Source organism: Symphalangus syndactylus, chromosome 5, assembly GCF_028878055.3.
Source record: "Symphalangus syndactylus isolate Jambi chromosome 5, NHGRI_mSymSyn1-v2.1_pri, whole genome shotgun sequence".
NCBI lineage: Eukaryota > Metazoa > Chordata > Mammalia > Primates > Hylobatidae > Symphalangus > Symphalangus syndactylus.
Window position 1 is genome coordinate 33,287,474 of NC_072427.2, and position 20,913 is coordinate 33,308,386.

A 20,913-nucleotide genomic window follows, 5' to 3' on the forward strand; every position below is an offset into this window, starting at 1 on the left:
TATTGCTATTGTTATTGCTGTTATTACTACCACTGTTTGCACCGTTATGGAGTGCTTCACCAGGTTCCATGCTAGCAATCCCATTTAATCCTCACAACCACCATATGAGAGTTACTAGGATTACCTCTATTCTGTAGATGAAAAACATCGAGTGTTTGAGGTTAAGTGCTTGCCTAAGATCACTTAGACAGAGCTGGGATTTGAACACCCAGGTCTATCCTATTCTCTAAGCCCATTTTTCTTGCTGGGGGTGGGGGCACAGATAGGAAGGGGGAAATTAATCTTTTGTTTGCTTTTTGAAAGGATCATACATTCATATAGTCCCAAACTCAGAAGGTATAGAAGGGAGGTGTCTCCCAGGCACCCTGTTACTCTCTCCTGAGTTTTTTATCAATGCTTGCAGACATGTTTTTGTATATTATCATAGTACACACACACCTTTCCTCTCTCTACAGAAACGGTAACATACTAAAAGTACTCTTCTGTACCTTCACAGAACAACTACCCAATACCCCACCTAGGACTTGGCCAAGGCCACAGCCAGGAAAGGGCAGGGCAGGCACTTGGCCTCTGAGCTCTGCATCCAGTGCTCACTCCCTACAGTGCCCCCCAGCTCACCCACAGCAGCTGACTCAGCCCCAGGCTGCCTCTAACAACCATACACAAAAGTAGTGAGAAATGAGCATGCTGCCTTCTGGGCAGGACACTCCATCCTGCAGAAGGGAACTTTAGGCTCACTCCTCCATCTGGGAAGCCAGGCTGCCAGGGGATGGGGCAGCCGGTTGGACTCATCCTGTCCTCTTCCTGCTGCTGTGTAGACACAGCACAGAGAGCCCGCTCCAATTCTTGAATACGCTGTAAGGAGCATTGCAGGCGGCCAGCCAGATCCTTGGACTCTTCTGTAATGAGAGAGGTTGATATGGGGCCCAAAAGACTCCCCCTAAAGACCTGTCAAAGTGCCAGGTTGAAGGATGATGGGATGCCCAGATTCCCACCTTCGAAGTGTTGGGCAGCACGTTTAGTATGGTAAAGGGCGGTCTTCAAGTCTTCCTTTTCCAACGTGAGGATGTTGATTGCCTGGAATTGAATGTTTGGGAGAAAAGCCAAGCAAGTGCTGAAAGGAAAGAAACATTCTCCAGAGGACAGGAGAAAGATCCCCACCCGCCACTCACCTCTAACTGCTCCATTTGTGCTTTGTGTATTTCATTGTTTGCTTTCTTTGCCTATAGGAAGAGGAAGACAGAGCTCTTACCACAGGGAGGCAGAGATGGCACAGCAAGAGACACACCCCCAGAATGCCACCAATGCCCCAGGACAGGCCCACCCATGAGACCAGGTTATCAGCGACCCTGTGGGGATGGGGTGAAATCTGAGGGGTGAGCCTTCTTCCCCAGGCTGGGAGTGGGCAAGATGAGACTGGCGCCTCTACATCTGAGTGCCCCTCAAACCCAGCAGTCATGTTGTGAGCAAACAAAGAAATCACGTTACTTCTTCCAGCTGATGTTCCAGTTGTTCCTTCTGCTGTTTCTGTGGGGAGAGTCAAATTCAGGTGACTGAGAGTGGCCCCCTCAACTCTATTCCCCAGACCAGGAAGCGGTAGGCAGGGGCCAGCAATGGATTTTAAAGGCAACATTCTCAGACCCAATGGCAACATGAACTGGTCAACTCTCCTCAAGCTCCCAAGGACAGAGGAATTGGGTCTTTGTTGGTTTTTGCCCACAGCCACAGAACTCAAAGTCTGAATCTGGATTCTCTTGAAAGGACAGTAACATAAACCTCTAGAGAGGGAGTCTCAGGAAGACCCACCCTTCTGCCAGCTTGTGATTTAGAAAGGTTCCTTCATTCAACAAACATTTACTGAGCACATACGGGCCAGGTATGGTTCTTCACAGCAGATATAGGATGGAAAAGGACAGACAGGAGCCCTTGACCCTGAGCTTTCCATTCTAGGGGCCTTTAAATCTCAGACTCTCAGAGCTAACAGAGACCTTTGATGCTCTACCTCCTCCAGAAACACGAGCCCAAGGAGGACAGGTGGCTTGTCCAGACTCAAAGCAAATTAGGGACTGAGTCAGGGCAGAAATACAGGGCCCCTGACAACCAGTCAGACTAGCACTTCCCTGAGAGGTGACAACCCCAGGGCGTGTGTGGCAAGGACTGGAGCAGGGGTGTCTGGAGAAGAGAGAGTCGGCAAAGAGGGCAGCAACAGAAGAGCCATGCTGCATGCTCCGTGCTCTGGGGTCCCTCCAGATGAGGCCTGGGTGCTCCAGCTCCCCATTTGCCGTTGGCACCAGGGGCCCCCAGCCCCTTTCTTCAGGGCCCCAAGGGGAAACTAAAGGCCAGGATTGGCAGCGTGGAATCAGGGGACCCCACTGGACTCTTATCAATGATTCTATGTTTTCATTGAGTTGATTGTCACGGAGCTTGACTGCAGGGCTGTTGCTAGTTCTTGGTACTGGCTCTGAGGCACATGCAGAGAGGAGGAGTTGGAAGAGGATTGTGGGGAGAGGTAGAGAGAACAATCATTAGGGCTGGGGTGTGTGTGGGCTGTCTCAGCTGGCAGAGGGTCACCCAGCCCCCACTGTGAGAGGAGGTTGGAAGGCTGGCCTGCAGAGTCACTGCACCTCAGCCTAGGGCCTCTTACTTCCAGATCTTTCAGGGTAACAGATGATGCAGGAGTAATAAAAATGAGAAATTTAAAAAAAAACTTACATGGGAAACAGTTATGTATATAGAGAAAGTATAAAAACAGCAAGGAGCTGGGCACAGTGGTTCACACATGTAATCCCAGCACTTCGGGAGGCTGAGGCTAGTGGATCACTTGAGGTCAGGAGTTCAAGACCAGCCTGGCCGACATGGTGAAACCTAATCTCTACTAAAAATACAAAGATTAGCCAGGCGTGGTGGCAGGTGCCTGTAATCCCAGCTACTCAGGAGGCTAAGGCAAGAGAATCGCTTGAACCCGGGAGGCAGAGGTTGTAGTGAGCCGAGATCGCACCACTCAACTCCAGTCTGGGAGACAGAGTGAGACTCTGTCTCAAAAAAAAAAAAAAAAAAAAAAAAAAGGCCCAAATCCCACATGCCTGCTCTGTACATTATTCCCAAATTACTTTTAAACTTTAAGGTCTCACCATTTCCAAGATGATAAAAGATGCAGGGAAGGAAAAAACCCAATCAATCAAGCGGGTGAAGAAGCAGACAGAAACAGGCTGAAGGTTAATGGCAGCAACATAAAACAAGGCAGAGGCCAAGTATCCCCCAAACCAGAGAAGCCTCAGGGCCATGCACAGCTGCAGACAGCAAGCCAGAGAGGGGTCTTGGCACTGCCTCACCTTCCACTTGTCCAATGGGGGAGCGCTACCCCATTGGAGTGGTTAAGGTTGGACACCAGCACCTTCAGAATGTCCTGAATCTACAGGAGGTGACAAGGGAAAAACAAGGACAGGGGGTGAAAGACAGAAGTGGCTTAGAGAGAAGCAAGAAAGTCAGGGTAGGAGGAAGATGTGGGTTCAGGAAAAGGGAACGCTGAAGAAGAGCAGAAGAGATTAAAACCATGGCCTGTGCCATTCTTCCAAATGGCCACCTGCTGCCTTTCCAGGGACAGGAACAAATAGATAGAAAAGTCCCCTGAGTGATGCAGTCACAGAGTGGAGTCAGCTGACCAATGCAGCTCTTAATACGCTCACTGGACCCCTCTCCTCAGGCCCAGGACATGGGTGATGAATCTGGTAGAGCGCCAGACCTCCACCTCCATTAAAAAAACAGACTCCTGGGTAAGAGTTCACTTGAACTAAGGGGGCTCCAGCTAAAAAACAAGTTTGAAAGACACTGATCTTATCCAGTATCATCTTATAGAGGAGGAAACTGAGGCCCAGCGGAAGAAGTGATTTTTCTGTGGTCACTGAGCAAGCTGGTGGCAAGTTAGACCTTCTCTTGCTCCGAGTGCCTGGGGCTCTCCTCACCACACCCTGGGCCTCCTTCAGTGACTCCTAAAAGGACAGCCTTATGGCAAGCGGCTGTACTCATTAGCCTAGCTTCCCCTTGAGAGTGGGGATCAGGAAAATCAAACAGCAATGACCATTTCCTGGGTATCTGGAATCTCATTTAAACTTCACAAATGGGAGTCAAACAATACTACCCTTATTTTACAGATGTGAAAAAAGAGGCCCAAAGAGCTCAAGCAACTTGCCATAAATCAGATCCCTAGAAGATGGAGAAGCAGGATTCAAACCCAGAATTCTTAACCAGTACCCAGCAATCTCAACAATCACCCTCTACTGCCCCTTGGGCCCCCTGTCACCAGGAGCCAGGCCAGCCAAGACTCACATCCCCAGGTGAGTGGCAACCACTAGAAGTGGTTGTCTCAGGGCTACTGCCAGTTTTTTTCTTTTTTGTCTTCGCTCCTGCTGGAACAGCAGGGCTGTTCCTCTGCTGATATTCTTTTAGCTGTGGGAAAGAAGAGCAGTAATACTCATGAGAACTACCGGCCCCTACAGCCACACCCTCCTTACAGTTTTTGCAAAATACTCTTATACACCGTCTGATTTAGTGCCACCAACAACTGTACAAGGTGTTGTCACAATCACTTAGTGATTGAGCGGGATGGATATTATGGCTAAAAAAAAAGTGGGGGGGGGAATAATGGAACTTAAACTCAGTCTTCTGACTCCAAGCTCTGGGGTTTTGCCACGAATCAGCCGCTGCCAGGGACCAAAACCAGAGGCAGAGGTAGAAAAGTAAACATTACATAGGCAGGAACTACACGCTGTGTGGTTTAGAGTCACACATCCTCACATGTCTGTTAGTGGGAAGAAGTGCACCAGTATCTCCCAAACTTTTATATCAATGTGTCCTCATGGCAGATGGCAGCTTTTTTGTTAAATCTGGGAATTTATCAGAAAGAGGACAACCCAAGTCTCTTTTCAGAGAGAAGTCTGGTATACTCTTAGAAACCTATGTGAGGGTCATCCCTAAGTACATTAATGTTTTTTCTCTCTCAAGAGAATCAAGGGAAACTGATGCTTCACAAAGATCTCCCACATTTAACCTGTGGCACTCAATGTACCCCAAGTTGAGATGATATGAGGAAGATTCAAGCTGTCAAGTTCAGTTTCCCAAGATCTATTCCACAGAAGATGAGCAAATCTCACTTCAGAGACCACTGACTGAAGGGCAGTCTGGTCCCAGAACTGTAGAGAATTAGAATATGAGGTGGAGAACTCAGAAAAAAATGTTAAAGTCTCTCTGGAGAGTAGAAGCCTGGGAGAAAAACAAACCAAACCCATTCTCCCATCACCACCCAGAGATACTGTCAACGTTTTGAGCTCACAGGGGAAGTGGAGGCTTTTCACACTGTCCATGTCTATGTGAAGGGAGTAAGGCAGCCTGAAACCTCTTGCTCTAGGTCCCGTAGTCCCCATTTCCCTTCTAGCTGGAAATTTGTGCTGTGACCAGAGGAACCAGAAATGGGGTGAGAATGCTTAGGGGACTGGGTTGTAAAATCAAAGGCCGGTCTTGCAGCAGTAATGACAGTTCCTAGGGGGACTGTGACATCACTACATTCCACTCCTCCTGGGGGTGGGGGGAACCACACCAGTGCAATGGCTGAGTTGCCAATCCACGATGGGGGAGGGGGGCTTAGGGCGGGGACCCAGGTCCTTGGAGATGCCAGTCGAGAGAGCCCAGGGAGGTCGGGCTTGGGTCAGCAGGAGGGGAGAGCAGAGTCTGCTCAGGGAACCCCAGGAGTCACCAGCCCAAAGTCACCCAGGGATGACTGGCGATGCTGGGGAGTTGGGGCTGGGGGGCCCAGGTCCTTGCAGAGGTGAGCCCAAAGAACCCAGGGAGGTTGGGCTTGGGGTGGCAGGACGTGAGGGCTGAATAAGGAGCAGGGAGCCCCAGCAGTCACCCACCCAAAGTCACCGCAGGGTGACTGGCGAGGGCAAAGGCTGGGCTGCTTGCTGAAGGGGCGGGGCTGACTGACAAGACTTTGGTTGGGGGAGCCCAGAGGCACCGGGGTGGGGGTGCGAGCCCGGTGTGCCTCAGGAGTGGTATGGACTCTGGGAGTGGTCTTGTCATCGGAGGGAATCTCTGGCTAGGTTGCGGGGGCCATGACCTTTTTCTTGGCTTTTTACCTTTTTCTTGGCTGCTGCCAATTTTTTCTGTCGAGTTTCTTCTAACATCATGGGGTGGGAAGGGAGGTAGGGTTGGGGCCACATCAGCAAACACCTCCAGTCACCTACCAGGCGGCTGTGTGACTGAGCCAGAGGAGGCGTAACCAGGGCCACACTAGAACGCAGAATAGGGGTGTGGCCTTAATGCTCCAATCCCATTGGTCAATGAGAAAGATGAAAGGGAAAGGAGGCGTGGCCAGGCAGCAGTGTGTCCAGAGGAACCTGTGACATCACAAGGAATGCTGCCCATGCAACTGCTGTCCCCGCCCACTTGGGGAGAGGGGTGGGGCCTGCCTACTCCGGGAGAGGGGAGGGCCGGCTTTTGCTTTAAAATGTTAAAAATAAACTTTAAAATATATATGTGTTTATACCTTATATATATGTGTGTCAGTATGTGTGTGTCCACATGTTCCTCCAGAGCTGTCTTCATTATCCAGCTTCTATGCATGGTCTATGATTTTGGCCTACGTTTTTCATCTTCAGATGGAGTATAAGAATTACCAGTATTACCCCAGTTAAGACACAAATCCTATAAAAATGGAAAATCCATAGCATGTTTGATGATTAATGAATGAAGTGGACTATATTATCCAACATTCCAATAAGGTAAAATAATCACAATGATTTCTCTGCTTTGGAAAAAAACATTTCCCTTATTCTCCTACATTATTAAGATTTTTTAAAAAACAAGAAACATGTCTAATATCTTTAAAAACACAAAGTTTTGGGCCGGGTGTGGTGGCTCACACCTGTAATCCCAGCACTTTGGGAGGCCTAGGTGGGTGGATCACCTTAGGTCAGGAGTTCAAGACCAGCCTGGCCAACATGGTGAAACCCCGTCTCTACTCGAAATACAAAAACTAGCCAGGTGTGGTGGTGGGTACCTGTAATCCCAGCTACTTGGGAGGCTGAGGCAGGAGAATCACTTGAACCCGGGAGGCGGAAGTTGCAGTGAGCCAAGGTCATGCCACTGCACTCCAGCCTGGGTGACAGGCTGAGACTCCATCTCAAAAAAAAATAAAATAGTCAATAATAAATAAAAACACAAAGCTTTCCATTTAATAAGCACTCAAAGCTCTTCACTGGTTTAAAGCATATACAAGGCCTATTTTTCTAGAATCACCTGGTCTAAGCCTTGCAAATGAAACTGAATTTCTCACTTGATACTTGGCTATGACTTGCAATCATGAAAACCAAGAATTGTGTTATGTCACTGTGTATTGCCTGTTACCTGAATTCCACACTAGGCTGGGATCAAGGGTTCAATCTTTCATGATTTGCTCCATAACCTGTGAGCTTCTTTTCCTACACCAGACTAAGCTTTGTTCTAGAGTTCTACAATTTACAGTTAGTAGATAAGAGTGGTTCTCAAAAATGTAGTCTCTGGACTAGCAGCACCAGCAGAACCTGAGAACTTTTTATAAGTGCAAATTCTCAGGCCCCACCCTGGACCTGGTGACTCAGAAACTCTGGAGTAGGGCTCAGCAATCTGTGCTGCAATGATCCCTCCAAGTGTTCAAGAACCTCCGGCATACAGCAGGTAGAAAAACGTGTTTCCTTCTGTAGGTCCAAAGCCAGGGATGCCATATGTTCTGTCTTGATATGAAACAATGGCATGCAATTAAAAGACATAAATCTCCTTCCTACTCCCACCCTCCACCCAATGTGTTTTATTTTTATGAGTTAAATAAGAAAACAAATGGCAATCAGAGATTCAGCCTAAAAAGTATATTTACAAGTATCAGTTCTCATCCAGTCTGATCTCATACAATACCATTTACACCCTCTTACCTCTCAAGTTTTTTAAAAAGTGTCTTCACAATGTAAGTCTCAGGCACACTAGCAGTTTTATAATAAAACACCAAGTAGATCAGAATGTCCAAACTTACTAGAGAAGAAAAGTGGAATCACTGGCTGTATTTTCAAATTGCATTCAACAGGAAATGTAAGTTTTGAATTCTTTTCACCTTCACACTTCCAAGTTAATAGCATTAAATCAGAATACACCATTCTTCCAAAGCCTCTAGCCAGGCAAAGTTTTACTGTATTACTTCTTGCTTTCAATGGATATAAAGCACAGTCCTCCTGGTAGGCACATTTTGTATGCCTGCAAAGATGCAGAACTAAACAGTTCCATCTATTCAATATTAAAACAAAAGTCCTGCAAACCTCGGATGGTGAGTGTAATACTTCAGCACTAGCAGTAAAGCCTCAAATATAAAAAGATACCAAGATCACCACTAGCAAACAAAATGAGCTCTCGGCCAGGAGCAGTAGTTCACGCCTGTAAGCCCAACACTTTGGCAAGCCAAGGTGGGAGGATCACTTTAAGTCAGGAGTTCAAGACCAGCCTGGGCAGCATAGTGAATTCGCATCTCTACAAAAAATTTTAAAAATTAGCTGGGCGTGGTGGCACACACCTGTAGTCCTAGCTACTAGGGAGGCTGAGGTACGAAAATTGCTTCAGCTCAGGAGTATGAGGCTGTGGTACCTATGATCAAGCCACTGCACTCCAGCCTGGGTGACAGAGCAAGATCTAGATAATTACAGTCTGTCCTGCTCCTGTTTATGTTAAAATGCTTTCAATCAGCAGGATAAAAATTAAGTGAAACGTGACTTGGGAGCTTGGCCAGAAAATAGGCAATGGAGAAACAGGCACTTCCCACAAGAATAAAAATGGCCAACAAGCATATAAAAAAGATTCAAGGCCAGGGCCGTGGCTCACGCCTGTAGTCCCAGCACTTTAGGAGGCCGAGGCGGGTGGATCACCTGAGGTCAGGAGTTTGAGATGGGCCTGACCAACATGGTGAAATCCCATCTCTACTAAAAAATACAAAAATTAGCCAGGCATGGTGGTGGGCACCTGTAATCCCAGCTACTCGGGAAGCTGAGGCAGGAATCACTTGAACCCAGGAGGCAGAGGTTGCAGTTATCCGAGATTGCACTGTTGCACACCAGCCTAGGCCATAGAGCAAGACTCCATCTCAAAAAAAAAAAAAAAAAAAAAAAAAAAAAGTTTCAAAAGCACTAGAAATCAAAGAAATGTAATGAAAACAATGAGATTTTCTCCTTAAATATCAGCAAAGGACAAATAGAAGGGGGACACTGGAGCTCTGCCCCTGTTGGGAGTATAAACTGAACCAATTTTTCTGCAGGATAATTTGAAAATTTCTATTAAAAATCTTAAATCTATTTTATGTTATTTTCCTCCAGAAATTCTACTTCTATGAATTCAGCCCCAAAATGCTTGCTTGCGTCCATTAAAATATATATATGTGGTCTCGTCTGGCTTTTTTACTTAGCTAATGTTTTTGAGGTTGGTCTGTGACATATAACAGGTTTTGGTAGTTTGCTCCTTTCATTACTAAATAGAAGTCCATTGATGGATATATACCACATTTTGTCAGCAGAGAACATTTAAACTTTGATTTCAACTTCCTGTGGTCTAAATGAAATGCTTGGAACACAGGACTTAACAGCGAAAGCTGCTGTGCATGTCAAAATAACTACTTAACAGAACCAGCTTTGTCATCAGGAGCCTGAACTGCTGCAGAAATTTTTACCATTTTGCAACTTCCTTTTTACAAGCAACTTTTGTGCTACTACATACACATCAGGACTTCTGAAGCATCTGATACATCCATCTGATAAGTATGAGCATGTGTCTGAGTGGACAAGTAAAACCATCTATGCTACACTGCATATTTTTTCCTCCCCCAGACTGGACCAGGGAATCTCTCAACTTTCTAGAGTATCCTCTCTCCATTGACAAAGCTGAACAGTATTAAAGATCCTGCTGCCTTTGTTAGGCAGATTTGGAAGGGAGGCCCAAGAGCCAAGGGTGGAGAGGAAAAAGAGAGGGGAGCTTGTGGAACAGGAAGCCCCCCGGGGTCTGCACATGGCTCCCAGCTGTTGAGGATGTTGTGGATGGGGAAGTGCTGATGGTGTCCCGAGGCAAGCCTAGCACCTCCATTGGGCCCAGAAGGTCTTGACTTTGGACGCTTACCCAAGTTCCAGAAGTGTTTACAAGCTGTTTTTGCTTTTGTTATTTTCCTAAATAATCATTACTTGGTAGTTAGTTATTAATCTTTCTTTGGGAGGGAGACAGAGCTTTAAAGCTGAAGAACATAATTTTCATTAAAATATCAAAAATGGAAACAAGTTACTTTGTAAACAATTTGCTATACAAACCAAAGGCAGCTGTTGAGAATCTCAATAAAATGTTAAATGCATTTGCTGCTGTTAGAAGAAATACAGAAAAAAAATTTAAAGAAAAAAATGCATTTGCTGGCAGTGGTACCATTTGCCCAAGATTGGGTTGCCGTGTCATCATACTGTGGTGGGGGGTATATGTGGTGTATATGTGTGAAACTTTTCATCTCAGGATGGATCATAATGTGAGCTGCAGTTTTCCTTCCAAATAGGGTTACAAAGTAGTAAAACATGGGCTTGGAAGTGACAGACCTGAGTGAATCAGCCAAGCTTAAAGAAAAACCCAATAAAATTAACTTTTAATAATCCTGAGGTTGGTTTTTGAAACAATAGATACAATGAGTTACTCTAAGCATCTGGTTATGATTTTGAATCAGTAATACATACTGTCTCGACCCTTTTTTTTCTTATGGAAACAGAGGTTTCACCCAGAAAACCCCAAAACAGTGACTTTTTTTTTTTAAGACAGGTGTCACTCTGTCACCCAGGCTGCAGTGGAGTGGTGGATCTCAGCTCACTGCAGCCTCGACCTCCCACCTCAGTCTCCCAAGTAGCTGGGACCACAGGCACCACCGTGCCTGGCTAATTATTGTATTTTGTGTACAGATGGAGTTTTGCCATGTTGCCCAGGGTGGTCTCAAACTTCTAGGCTCAAGCCATTCACCCACTTCAGCCTCCCAAAGTGCTGTGTCTACAGGTGCGAGCCACTGTGCTCAACCTGCAGTGACTTTTTAAAATATAAGTTCAAGCATCTCTTCTTAACACCTTTAATTGGAGGTATCTCTTCTCTCATTCTCCTCATCTTTGGTGTTCCCCCAGAGTTTGCTGCTGTCTGGATTTACAACATATATTTCAAAGTCAAGGCTGGACTGGGTGCAGTGGCTCACACCTATAATCACAGCACTTTGGGAGTCCAAGGCAGGCAGATCGCTTGAGTTCAGGCAAGGTAAGGCAGGCTCCCAAGGCAGAGACTGAGGCTGACCCCTGCATCCCCCTACTGCAGGGGGGCACACCAGATAGGCAAGGGTCTTAACCTAGAAAGCCCCAGCAATTCCTGGGCCCATCAAGACACCATTGAGGCTTGGCGGTGGTGGAACCCAGGAATGGTCTTTGAACCCACCACCTGGAAGGGGAGCCAAGGATAGTCCTGGCCCAAAGGCTCCCCTATCTGCAGGCAGTGGGGAGGCCCAGTGAGCAGACCCCAGGAGCCCAGACCATGAGCTTACCTGGCCAAAGACAGCAGCCTGCAACAAGACGCCAAAGAGGGTGGGTAGAAAGATCATCACATCGAGGTTGACTGCAGCCGGCACCAGGTTCCTCTGTACTTCTGGAACACACAGGCCTCTCCTTCCTATCCCTGAAGCGCCTGTGCCCCCACCCCAGCACCCCGAAGACCAGCCTAATATATGCATTTGTCCTGGGTCAGCCCCACTGTCCAAGCAACTGCAATTTCTCACTAGAGAGCCAGGGCAGGACAGGGTATAGGAGGGGTCCCTGGAAGATGCCCCCTAGAATGCCCTGAGGCCTAAAACGTTCCCCGTTGGGACTTCTCAGGGAGGGAGGGAGGGTTCAGACAGCCTTGTTCTCTCCAGCTACCTCCATCACCACTGGAGCCCTTACAGGTGTCAGGGGAGAGAATTGGCTCACTGGAGCCAGGACCAGCATGGACACAGCCCTGGGGCTGAGGCTAAGTGGGCTCTGGGAGACCATCACTCTGTCTTCAAGCTTTGGTCTCCTGGCCCTCTACAAGCCAGGCTGTTTCAGGCTTTGCGTTAGGCCTTGCACAGAGACAGAGTTCAAACACAGCTGGTGGACACGGTGGGCTTTAGGGAGGCGGCACATACCTGGGGGTGGAGGCTGGGTAACACGGAATGGAGGCCCTGGGGTTAGCATGGCCTGTCTGGAGGTGGCGCAATGCGACCTGCACCACATGAGGACAGACGGTCCACCTGGAAGAGTGGACCAGCCAGATGGCCACCAAGCTGGATGGCCACTGCCAGAGCCTGCAGGACAGCAGAGGGGGCTGGGAAGGGACAGAGGATAGCTGAGGGGCAGGGAACATGGGTTCCTCCATACAGACACATGAGTCTTCCCTAAGTGGGTCTTCCCCGTGGGGGCGAGGGGGCATTCAAGACACCTCCAGCCCACCTCAAACCATCTCAGGAGGCCACCACCAACTCACACAGGCCAGTTGCATTGTCACAGTGACCCCAGAACAGCACAGCCCTGTCCTTCAGATAAATAAATGGAGAGAGTGATGCATATCACAGCCAGGAGCTGGGACTCAGACCCAGGTCCAGCTGCAGTGCTGCCTCGATGGCTCCACCTGCACCTCCTCCGGGACTCAGTTCCTGCTAATAAGTGAGCACCTGAGTATGGGTGAAATAGGTGCTATTATCCCCGTCCGGCTGCTGGGGAAAGGGAAGCAAGGCACAGATGACTTTCCCAAGGCCAACATATCATGGCTGGTTCAACCCCATCTGTCTCGGCCAGCACATCCCCATGGCAGAGGCTTTACTGTGATCCAAGCCTCGAAGGTGGAACTCCTTCCAATGTCCCACCCAGGGCACAGAGCATGCAGCCCCATGTCTGGGGAGGTGACAGTGTGGGAAACAATCCGGCTAGGCCAAGGCCTCATGGAGCCCAGGGTTCCCTAGGGCCAGGAGAGCACTGGAGCCCATCCCGACACCAATTGGAAACCTGGAATCCGCACCTGCAGGAGATCAGGAGTGGGGTTGGCCTCTGATGCACCTGCAGCAAGGTGAGAGGCACATGTGGGTGCCCTGCTTCCAACCAGCGTCAGGTGGGCAGTAAGCAGATCTCCTGCCTGACCTTCCTCTCCTGCCTCCCCCAAGCAGAGGGGAAGGGGCAGCCGCCCATCAGGCCATTGCCCACATTGAAGCCGCTGAAGCCAGGTCCCAACAGGCGAGTGTGACCCCTGACTATCCCAGGCCCAGTCCAAGGCAGTCATGTCTCTGGTGAGGACCTTGTAGACAGGAGATGTGATGTCCCCAAGTGGCTCTATAAACCTCTTGAGGATAATCAAGGAAATGGGCAAGACCATCACGCTCAGCCAAGAACCTGACAGGCACGAGGGGGACCAGGGGCAGGTAAAAGTCAGTTTGGGTTCAGGCCTGGCCCCTGGAAGGATGGTGGATGAAGGGCCAGCCACAGTGAAGGGGAATGGATGGCCACGAGCTGGGTGGCCAGGACTGTCAGCTCCTGCAGCCCCTGCAGAACATCCGCCCAGGCCTGGCTCCGCACTCAGCCTTCTGGAGCCACAAGTGCCTGGACACCAGCCTCAAGTAGGGATGGTGGTAGGAAAGGCACTTGTGGCCACATGTGGGCACCTAAGCATGGGGCAGAGGGGTATCATGCCCCAAAGAAACCACAGAGGCCAAAATCAATTAAGTCAGTGCCTAACCTGACCCTGAAGCTGCAGTTCGGTCCGGTCGAGACTCACAAAGAGATGTTAGTGCTGGGCAGGGGGACTGGCCCAGCCTGCGATGTCCAGCAAAGCTGTGGGCTGGACAAGAATCTCTGAAGATTAGTCCAGGACAAGGAGAGCTGTGTCTGGGCAGGGAGTGGGGGCAATGCCCAGGGGGGCAGGAGACCTGAGGACCTTTAGGTAGGGTGCCAGGTCAGGACGTGCAGAAGAGAAGGTGGTATGGCAGCTGCCCGAGGCCAGGCTATAAACCTAGGGGCCACCCTGTCTAGCCTAAACCATGCTGCTGCCCAGATGCTATCCTTCAAATGTGAGGCCGGGCTGGAAGAGCCCCCAGACCCCTCATCCCTCCCGCCCCAAGCTGGTTCCCATCCCTCGCCAGAAGGAAAGTGAACTCTTCTATGGGGCACAGCCTGCCAGGTTCTCTATCACCTGGTGGAAGGGGCAGGGGGGAGGGGAAGCTGCAGCTGAGTGAGAAAGAACCCAGGTCCCACTCTTTCCCTACCTGAGAGGTGACCTGGGGCAAGCTGCTTTCTTTGCCTGGGGCCAAGGAGAGTCACAGGGGAGGGGTCAGGTTAAGAGGGCTCCACCCTGGAACCCAAAGCTACCCACAGAGAAAATCCCCCATCCTCTCAGTTCTGCTCCCAGCTCATGCTGCTGGGGTAACATCCTCCCCATCAGAGAGGCCGTGGGAGGCAGAGGCTGACCCCTGCTCCTTCAGGCACCTCAGCGGGTTTGGGTCCGCCTTCATCATGATCAGGGAGGGGGTCCCTAGGATCACAAAGGTGAGGGGCAGCTTCTTGGGCTCCAGGTGCTCCAAGGTAGACCCTGCAGGGCACCAGAGCTAGAAGGGTGTTAGGGAGACCGGGTGCAGTGGCTCAGGCCTGTAATCTCAACACTTTGAAAGGTTGAGGTGGGTGGATCACGAGGTCAGGAGATCAAGACCATCCTGGCTAACACAGTGAAACCCCATCTCTACTAAAACTACAAAAAATTAGCCGGGCGTGGTGGCATGCGCCTGTAGTCCCAGCTACTTGGGAGGCTGAGGAAGGAGAATCACTTGAACCCGGGAGGCAGAGGCTGAACAGTGCTAGGACCTGAGCTCTGCCTGGCCATGGTGACTCTGAGCCAGGTAACCCTACGTTAGTCTCAGTCTGTCACTGTGTCTCACGGGGGATGTCAGCATTACCTTTGGAGTCAAAGTAGGTAAGCCAGGGTAACCAGAGTTCCCAGCAGGGACCAAGACCAAAGGATGCAGGGGTTGGGCCTGTCCCGGAAGGTCAGGCTGGACGAGGGGCTCCATGAAGTTGCGGCAGCTGAGGGCCTGCCCTTCAGGTTACAGGCATCTGGGTCCTGGTCTAGACCCTCATACGCCATCCAGAAACCCAACCCTAGGGATCCTACCCAGGCTGGTAGCAGAGAGTCAATCCTTGTACTCACCCCACCAAAAGCTCTGAAATGAGGGGGCCTATGGGTGGGGGGAAGACTCTTCAGAAAAAGGTTCTCAGGGTCAGGGAAGGTTTGAGCTGGGCCTTAGGGCAGCCAGAGAGGTAGGTGACAGGTCCCCTCACAAAGCCTGCCAGAGAACGCAGGAGGAATACAGGTGTAGTGGTGGGAATGTTCTGGAAGACAGCAGGAAGCCTCCCACTCACGGATGGGGCCGAGTGAGGTCAGGTCCACACACGAGGAGAAGCTGGAATCCACACACTGGTGCACTTTGTTTTTTGTTTTAGAGACAGGGTCTTGCTCTGTTGCCCAGGCTGGAGTGCGGTGGTGCAATCATAGCTCACTGCAGCCTTGACCTCCTGGGTTCATGCGATCTTCCCACCTCAGCCTCTTAAGTAGCTGGAACTATAGGTGCATGCCACCATGCCTAATTTTATTTTTTTCGAGACAGAGTCTGGCTATGTTGCCCAGGCTGGTCTCAAGTGATCTTTCCACCTCAGCCTCCCAAAACACTGAGACTACAGGGACAAGCCAGCACTCCTGGCCATGCTGGTGCATTTTGGCTGCCATGGTGCTCAGGAGGTATGAGCTGCGGGGCAGAATCTGCTCCTGGACCTCTACCCAGGCCTGCACCCAGACTGACCCCTGGGCTGCAAGGAGCAGGTGTGGAGAGAATGCAGCAAGCAGAGCAGGCTAGCCAGTGATGGAGACCCAGGCTGGGACTAGGAGAGATAGGGCTCCAACCCTCGGCCTAGTGGCCCTGCCCAACCCCATGGGGCCAAGATGACTTCCTGGGAGCCAGGCATGGAGGCCAGCAGGCACCTGAATTGAGGACAGAAGATTCTGATGAGAGGGAGGGGGAGGCCTCTGACATAGTTTGGATACTTGTCCCATCCACATCTAGTGTTGAAATGTGATCCCCAATGCTGGAGGTGGGGCCTACAGCGTGAGGTGTTTGGGTCATGGTGGGGGATCCCTCATGAATGGCTTAGTGCCCTCCCCATGGTAATGAGTGAGTTTTCTTATTTTTTTATTTTTTGAGGCAGAGTCTCACTCATAGCCCAAGCTGGAGTGCAGTGGCATGATCTTGGCTCACTGCAACCTCCACTTCCTGGGTTCAAGTGATTCAATGAGTGAGTTTTCTATTAGTTCACAGGAGAGCTTGATGCCTCCTCTCTCTTGCTTCTTCTCTCACCATGAGACATGTCTGCTCCCCCTTTGCCTCCCACTAGAAGTAAAAGCTTCCTGAGGCTTCACTAGAAGCCTAGCAGATGCTTGTACAGCCTGCAGAACTGTGAGGCAAATAAACCTCTTTTATAAATTACCCAGTCTCAGTGCCAGGAGCAGTGGCTCATGCCTGTAATCCCAATATTTTGGGAGGCCGAGGCGGGTGAATCACTTGAGGTCAGAAGCTCAAGACCAGCCTGGCCAACCTGGTGAAACCCTGTCTACTAAAAATACAAAATTAGGCGGGCATGGTGGTGCATGCCTGTAATCCAAGCTACTTAGGAGGCTGAGGCACGAAAACTGCTTGAACTGGGAGGCAGCGGTTGCAATGAGTTGAGATCACACCATTGCACTCTAGCCTGGGCCACAACAGTGAAACTCCATCTCAAAACCCTGTCTGTACTAAAGATACAACAAATTAGCCAGGCATGGTGGTGCATGGCTGTAATTCCAGCTACTCAGGAGGCTGAGGCAGGAGAGTAGCCTGAACCCAGGAGGCGGAGGTTGCAGTGCCCTGAGATTGTGCCACTCTACTCCAGCCTGGGCGACAGAGCTAGACTTCATCTCAAAAATAAATAAATAAATAAATAACCCAGTGTCAGGTATTCCTCTAGAGCAATGCAAAGCGGACTAATACAGTGTCCACTGGACCTGACACTCAGGGAAGGGCTGGTCTTGACTCTGCCATTAACAGCCAGACTATGACAGTGTTGTTCCCCTGCTCTGCCTCAGTTTGTCCTCTCTCAGCTGAGCAGAGCAGGGATAACTGCTTCTCATGTGGGCCACAGGACAAAACAAAGCCCTGAGTCCCACAGGAAGGTAGATGGGCTATGTCCAAGGGGAGACAGACCTGGGCAGTATTTTATGTCCCCGGGGTGGCAGAGGGACATGGAGAAGATGCCTCCTTTGTGGGCAAAGGAGAAGGGAAGATAAGCAGAGAGGCACCAGACACCCGCCTCACCCCCACCTCCCCCACCCCACACCAGGTCCATTCCCACTTAGCCCCCAACTCAGGCTGCACCATTCCCCTTTGGTCAGCGTGACTTCCCAGCCAAGCTGACAGAAGCTGACAGCTTGGATTCAACAGGGATTCATCAGGGACAGCACGTAGTGTAGGTAATGTGCAGGATGGAAGTGGAGGGGGGAGATGGGAGCCGTGGTGTCAGGTCTGGGGCTGCCAACATGGTACCTGCCCTGGCCATGGGCAGACCATGCTGGTCCACCCTGTCAGATGTGGACTCTAATTCTAAGGTCTCTGAGTTCCAGGCCAGGACTGGAGCCATACTCCCCTTGGGGACAGGGGACACAGTACACATAGACATTACTTGTGCTTTGGGCAAAGCCAGCTGGACAAATGAATGAAAGGGGCCCTGCTGGAGGGTAAAACTGGGCCTGGACTACTCAGACCTGCCTCTGTGACAGGACGGTCCCATCCTTCCAGTCAGACTCCTGAGCTGGAAGCCCACCCAGCCAGGGAGTGGGGAAGGGGTGGCCTGCAGTCTCCCTTGAGTCTGTAGCCCCTCCCACCCAAGGGAGCTCCATAAAAAAAGATGCAGAAACACCAAGTGCTCCTCTCAGCTGTTGGCTGCTTCCTGACATGGCCTCCAGGACCCTGGATGAATCAAGATGGGGCTGCCAGCAGCTGGGGGCAGGGGGAAAGCTGGGTCCCCAGGGTGGATGCCTAGCAGGAACGTGCAGGTGTGGCGAGTGATGGGCCCTCAGGGCTGAGCTCCTTCTGCCCAAGGGACCTTGGTGACACACTTGCTGCTGAGCTCAGCCCAAGGAGTCAGGGCCTGGTGCCAAGCAGCCTCTCTGCTTGCGAAGACAGTCCCGGGATCGTTACCCCTCTGCCCAGGGCTCAAGCATCCAGGCTGGGGAAGGGCCAGCAGTCAGAAAGAAGGAAGCCATGGGTGTGGGTTCCCTAGCAGTCAGAGGCCTTGGTGGACAAAGCCCCTATGAGGGGGATGAGGGGGAAGGGAGACAGAGCTGTACCTCTCACCCTGAGATCTGTGGTGCCAGGCTCCAGAGGGGGCCCCGGGGGGAGACCAGCATGACAGGAGCGGCTACGATGCCTTTGGGCACCTACTCTGCAGGGCTGGGCCAGCCTGAGGTTGGCAGCAGAGGGGTGGGCCAGGCGCCACAAGGAATGAAGCTTTGTTTGGTAGAGCTGTGACCCTCTTCATCCTCTCCTGACCCCCAGCTGACCCTCGTCCTCAGACCTCTGCAGAACTTTGACCAAGTGGTGGTGGAGGAATTCCAGTGGGTCCAGGGTGGCCCTGGGTGACCCAGGGCTCAGACCAGGGTTCTGGGGTTGAGGACAGGAGGCTGGAAGAGATGACCTCCCCTAGTCCCCGCCAAGGCTGCCCAGCCCCCTGATGTCTGTGATAATCCTCTCAGCAGGCCAGACCCACTGACCGCCAGAGTGGGTGCCACCTTCTTCAGGGCGGCGCCAGCCCAGGCCGTCATGTGGGACTGTGCACGCCAGGGTCTGCACACCCTGTGGAAGGCAGAAGGCCTCTTGGTAGACACGGTCATCCCAGACCAAGGTCAGTACCTCCTTCCCTCTGCAGGCTGCCTCCCTCTGTCCCTCTGCCTCCTCCCTTGGGCTTGCTGCCTCCACATGCCCTGATTTGAAGCCTGCCTCCCCTCCTCATGGAGCCCTCCAAGGTGCTCCTAGCCCCAGCTCTCTGGTCCCACAGCAACTTCTGGGCCCAGATTCTGTCTTCTCAGAAGCCTGAGAGGCAGAGCCCTACCCGGCCATAGCCTTCTTGCCCTGCTCCAGGCAGTCCTAGCCCCAAAGCCTCCAACCTGCTGGATGCCTTTATCTCCAGCTATGCCGCGGCTCTCCTCATCCTGGGCCTCCTGCTTGTCACAGGTGCCCTTGTCCTGGTGAGTGTCTGGCTGGGCCAGGGCTCCTTCCTGAGTGGCAGGCTGAGCCTTTGACGCCTTGAGCCTTTGAGCCAAGCTGAGGGGTGAGCAGGCCCCTTTACACCCGATTTCCCCATCCAAGCCCAGCATCTCCTCGTCCTCCAGCTGGGGCCGCAGGATTTGGGGCCAGAGGGTTGGGCCTGATCCCAGTGTCCCCGCCCTTCTTGTCAAGGTGCTAAACTTGAGGGCGTGACTTGGGTGCTGACTTTCCCAGGAACTCACAGCCAGAGAGGGCCAGGCACGAGCCTGAGGTCACACAGCCAGGGCTTCTTCCCTCCTAGACCCCCAAGGACTGGACTTGCAGGGCTGGGACAGAGGTGGGGTGGGGGAAAGCAATGCCTTGTCAACCCAAGCAGGGAGCCCCGCTGCCATCCCCAAGGTGCATAAAGTCGAGAAACACCCCTGCTCCCGCGTCCATGCTCACTCAGGGCCCTGCTCCAAGTGCTTGGCACTCACACCGGCCTCCCGCCCTCCATGCCACAGGTATCGGTCTTGTTTACAGAGGGGGAAATGGTGGCCAAGAGCCTCCCCCAGGACACACAGCTAGACCACACAGAAGACGTAGGTGCAGCTGAGGGGTCCACAGTCTCTGCTGCCCCTTCTGCCACTCGCGCTGCCAGGGACCACACTTTGGAGAGGAAGGAACGAGAGTGAGCTGGGTGCTCACACATGGGGCACGGGGGACTAAGGAAGGGTCAGCCAGGAGGAAAGGGCAAGGTCTGATCCTGTACATACACATCACAGAGTCCGCGGAGTCAGGAGACCCAGGGCCAGGTCCCAGCTCTGCGGCTGCTTGGTATGTGACTGTGGTTAAGTCGTCTCCCTGGACTCTCCATGCACTTTGCATGCTGCGTCCACCTTCTAGAATGAGCCCAGACCCTGGCTGGCCTCATACTTACTGCGCAGGCTGCAGACCTGCAAGTACTTCTACAAGGGGCTTTGCTTCTCCTCATAACAGCGGCATAGGCTGGCCATGTGCTCTGGGGGTAGAATGGAGTAGCTCTGGAGGTAGCAGGTGGGGGCTGGCCTTGGGTTCCTGGCCCAGACAGGGCAGGGTACACCTCAGGGTCACAGGGCCTGTTCCCTTCTCTAGCAGCCCTTGGCCCACAGGCTGCCCAGCTGCCCACCCACAACCCGTACCTTTGGGCAGCCCCAGCTGCTGCAGTTCACTGGACAAGGATTCGCCATCGACACTGTGCTTGGCCGCACCGGAGAGCATGAAACAACACTGCCACTGTGGCCTTCATATCGCCTGACTCTGAGGGACCCATGGGTGGGACAGGGGGTGTCACTGTGGCCCCAGCCCCCTCCCAGTTGCCCTATTAACTTCAGCTCAAGGCCCCAAGGCCTCCTGAGGGCTACGGGCACTGCTACTGCTCCACCAGGAGCTGGCAGAGGACAGGAAGGTGGGAAGGTCAATGTCTTCCTTTCCCTCATGCTCCTCCACTAGGGAAGGCAGGTTAAGGATGCTGCTCGGAGGGGTGG

The 20,913-nt window shown here is 51.7% G+C and overlaps 1 protein-coding gene across 1 annotated transcript in view; it reads right to left on the reverse strand.

Annotated features, from left to right (window-relative positions):
• GOLGA6B (golgin A6 family member B) overlaps positions 1-20,913 on the reverse strand; it is a 30,960-nt gene that overhangs the window by 8,542 nt on the left and 1,505 nt on the right. The window contains 8 exon segments of the mRNA XM_063640176.1: positions 739-899; positions 996-1,077; positions 1,173-1,223; positions 1,489-1,527; positions 4,327-4,446; positions 11,609-11,709; positions 20,569-20,651; positions 20,653-20,686. Coding sequence (XP_063496246.1) covers positions 739-899; positions 996-1,077; positions 1,173-1,223; positions 1,489-1,527; positions 4,327-4,446; positions 11,609-11,709; positions 20,569-20,651; positions 20,653-20,686 — 671 coding nt within the window.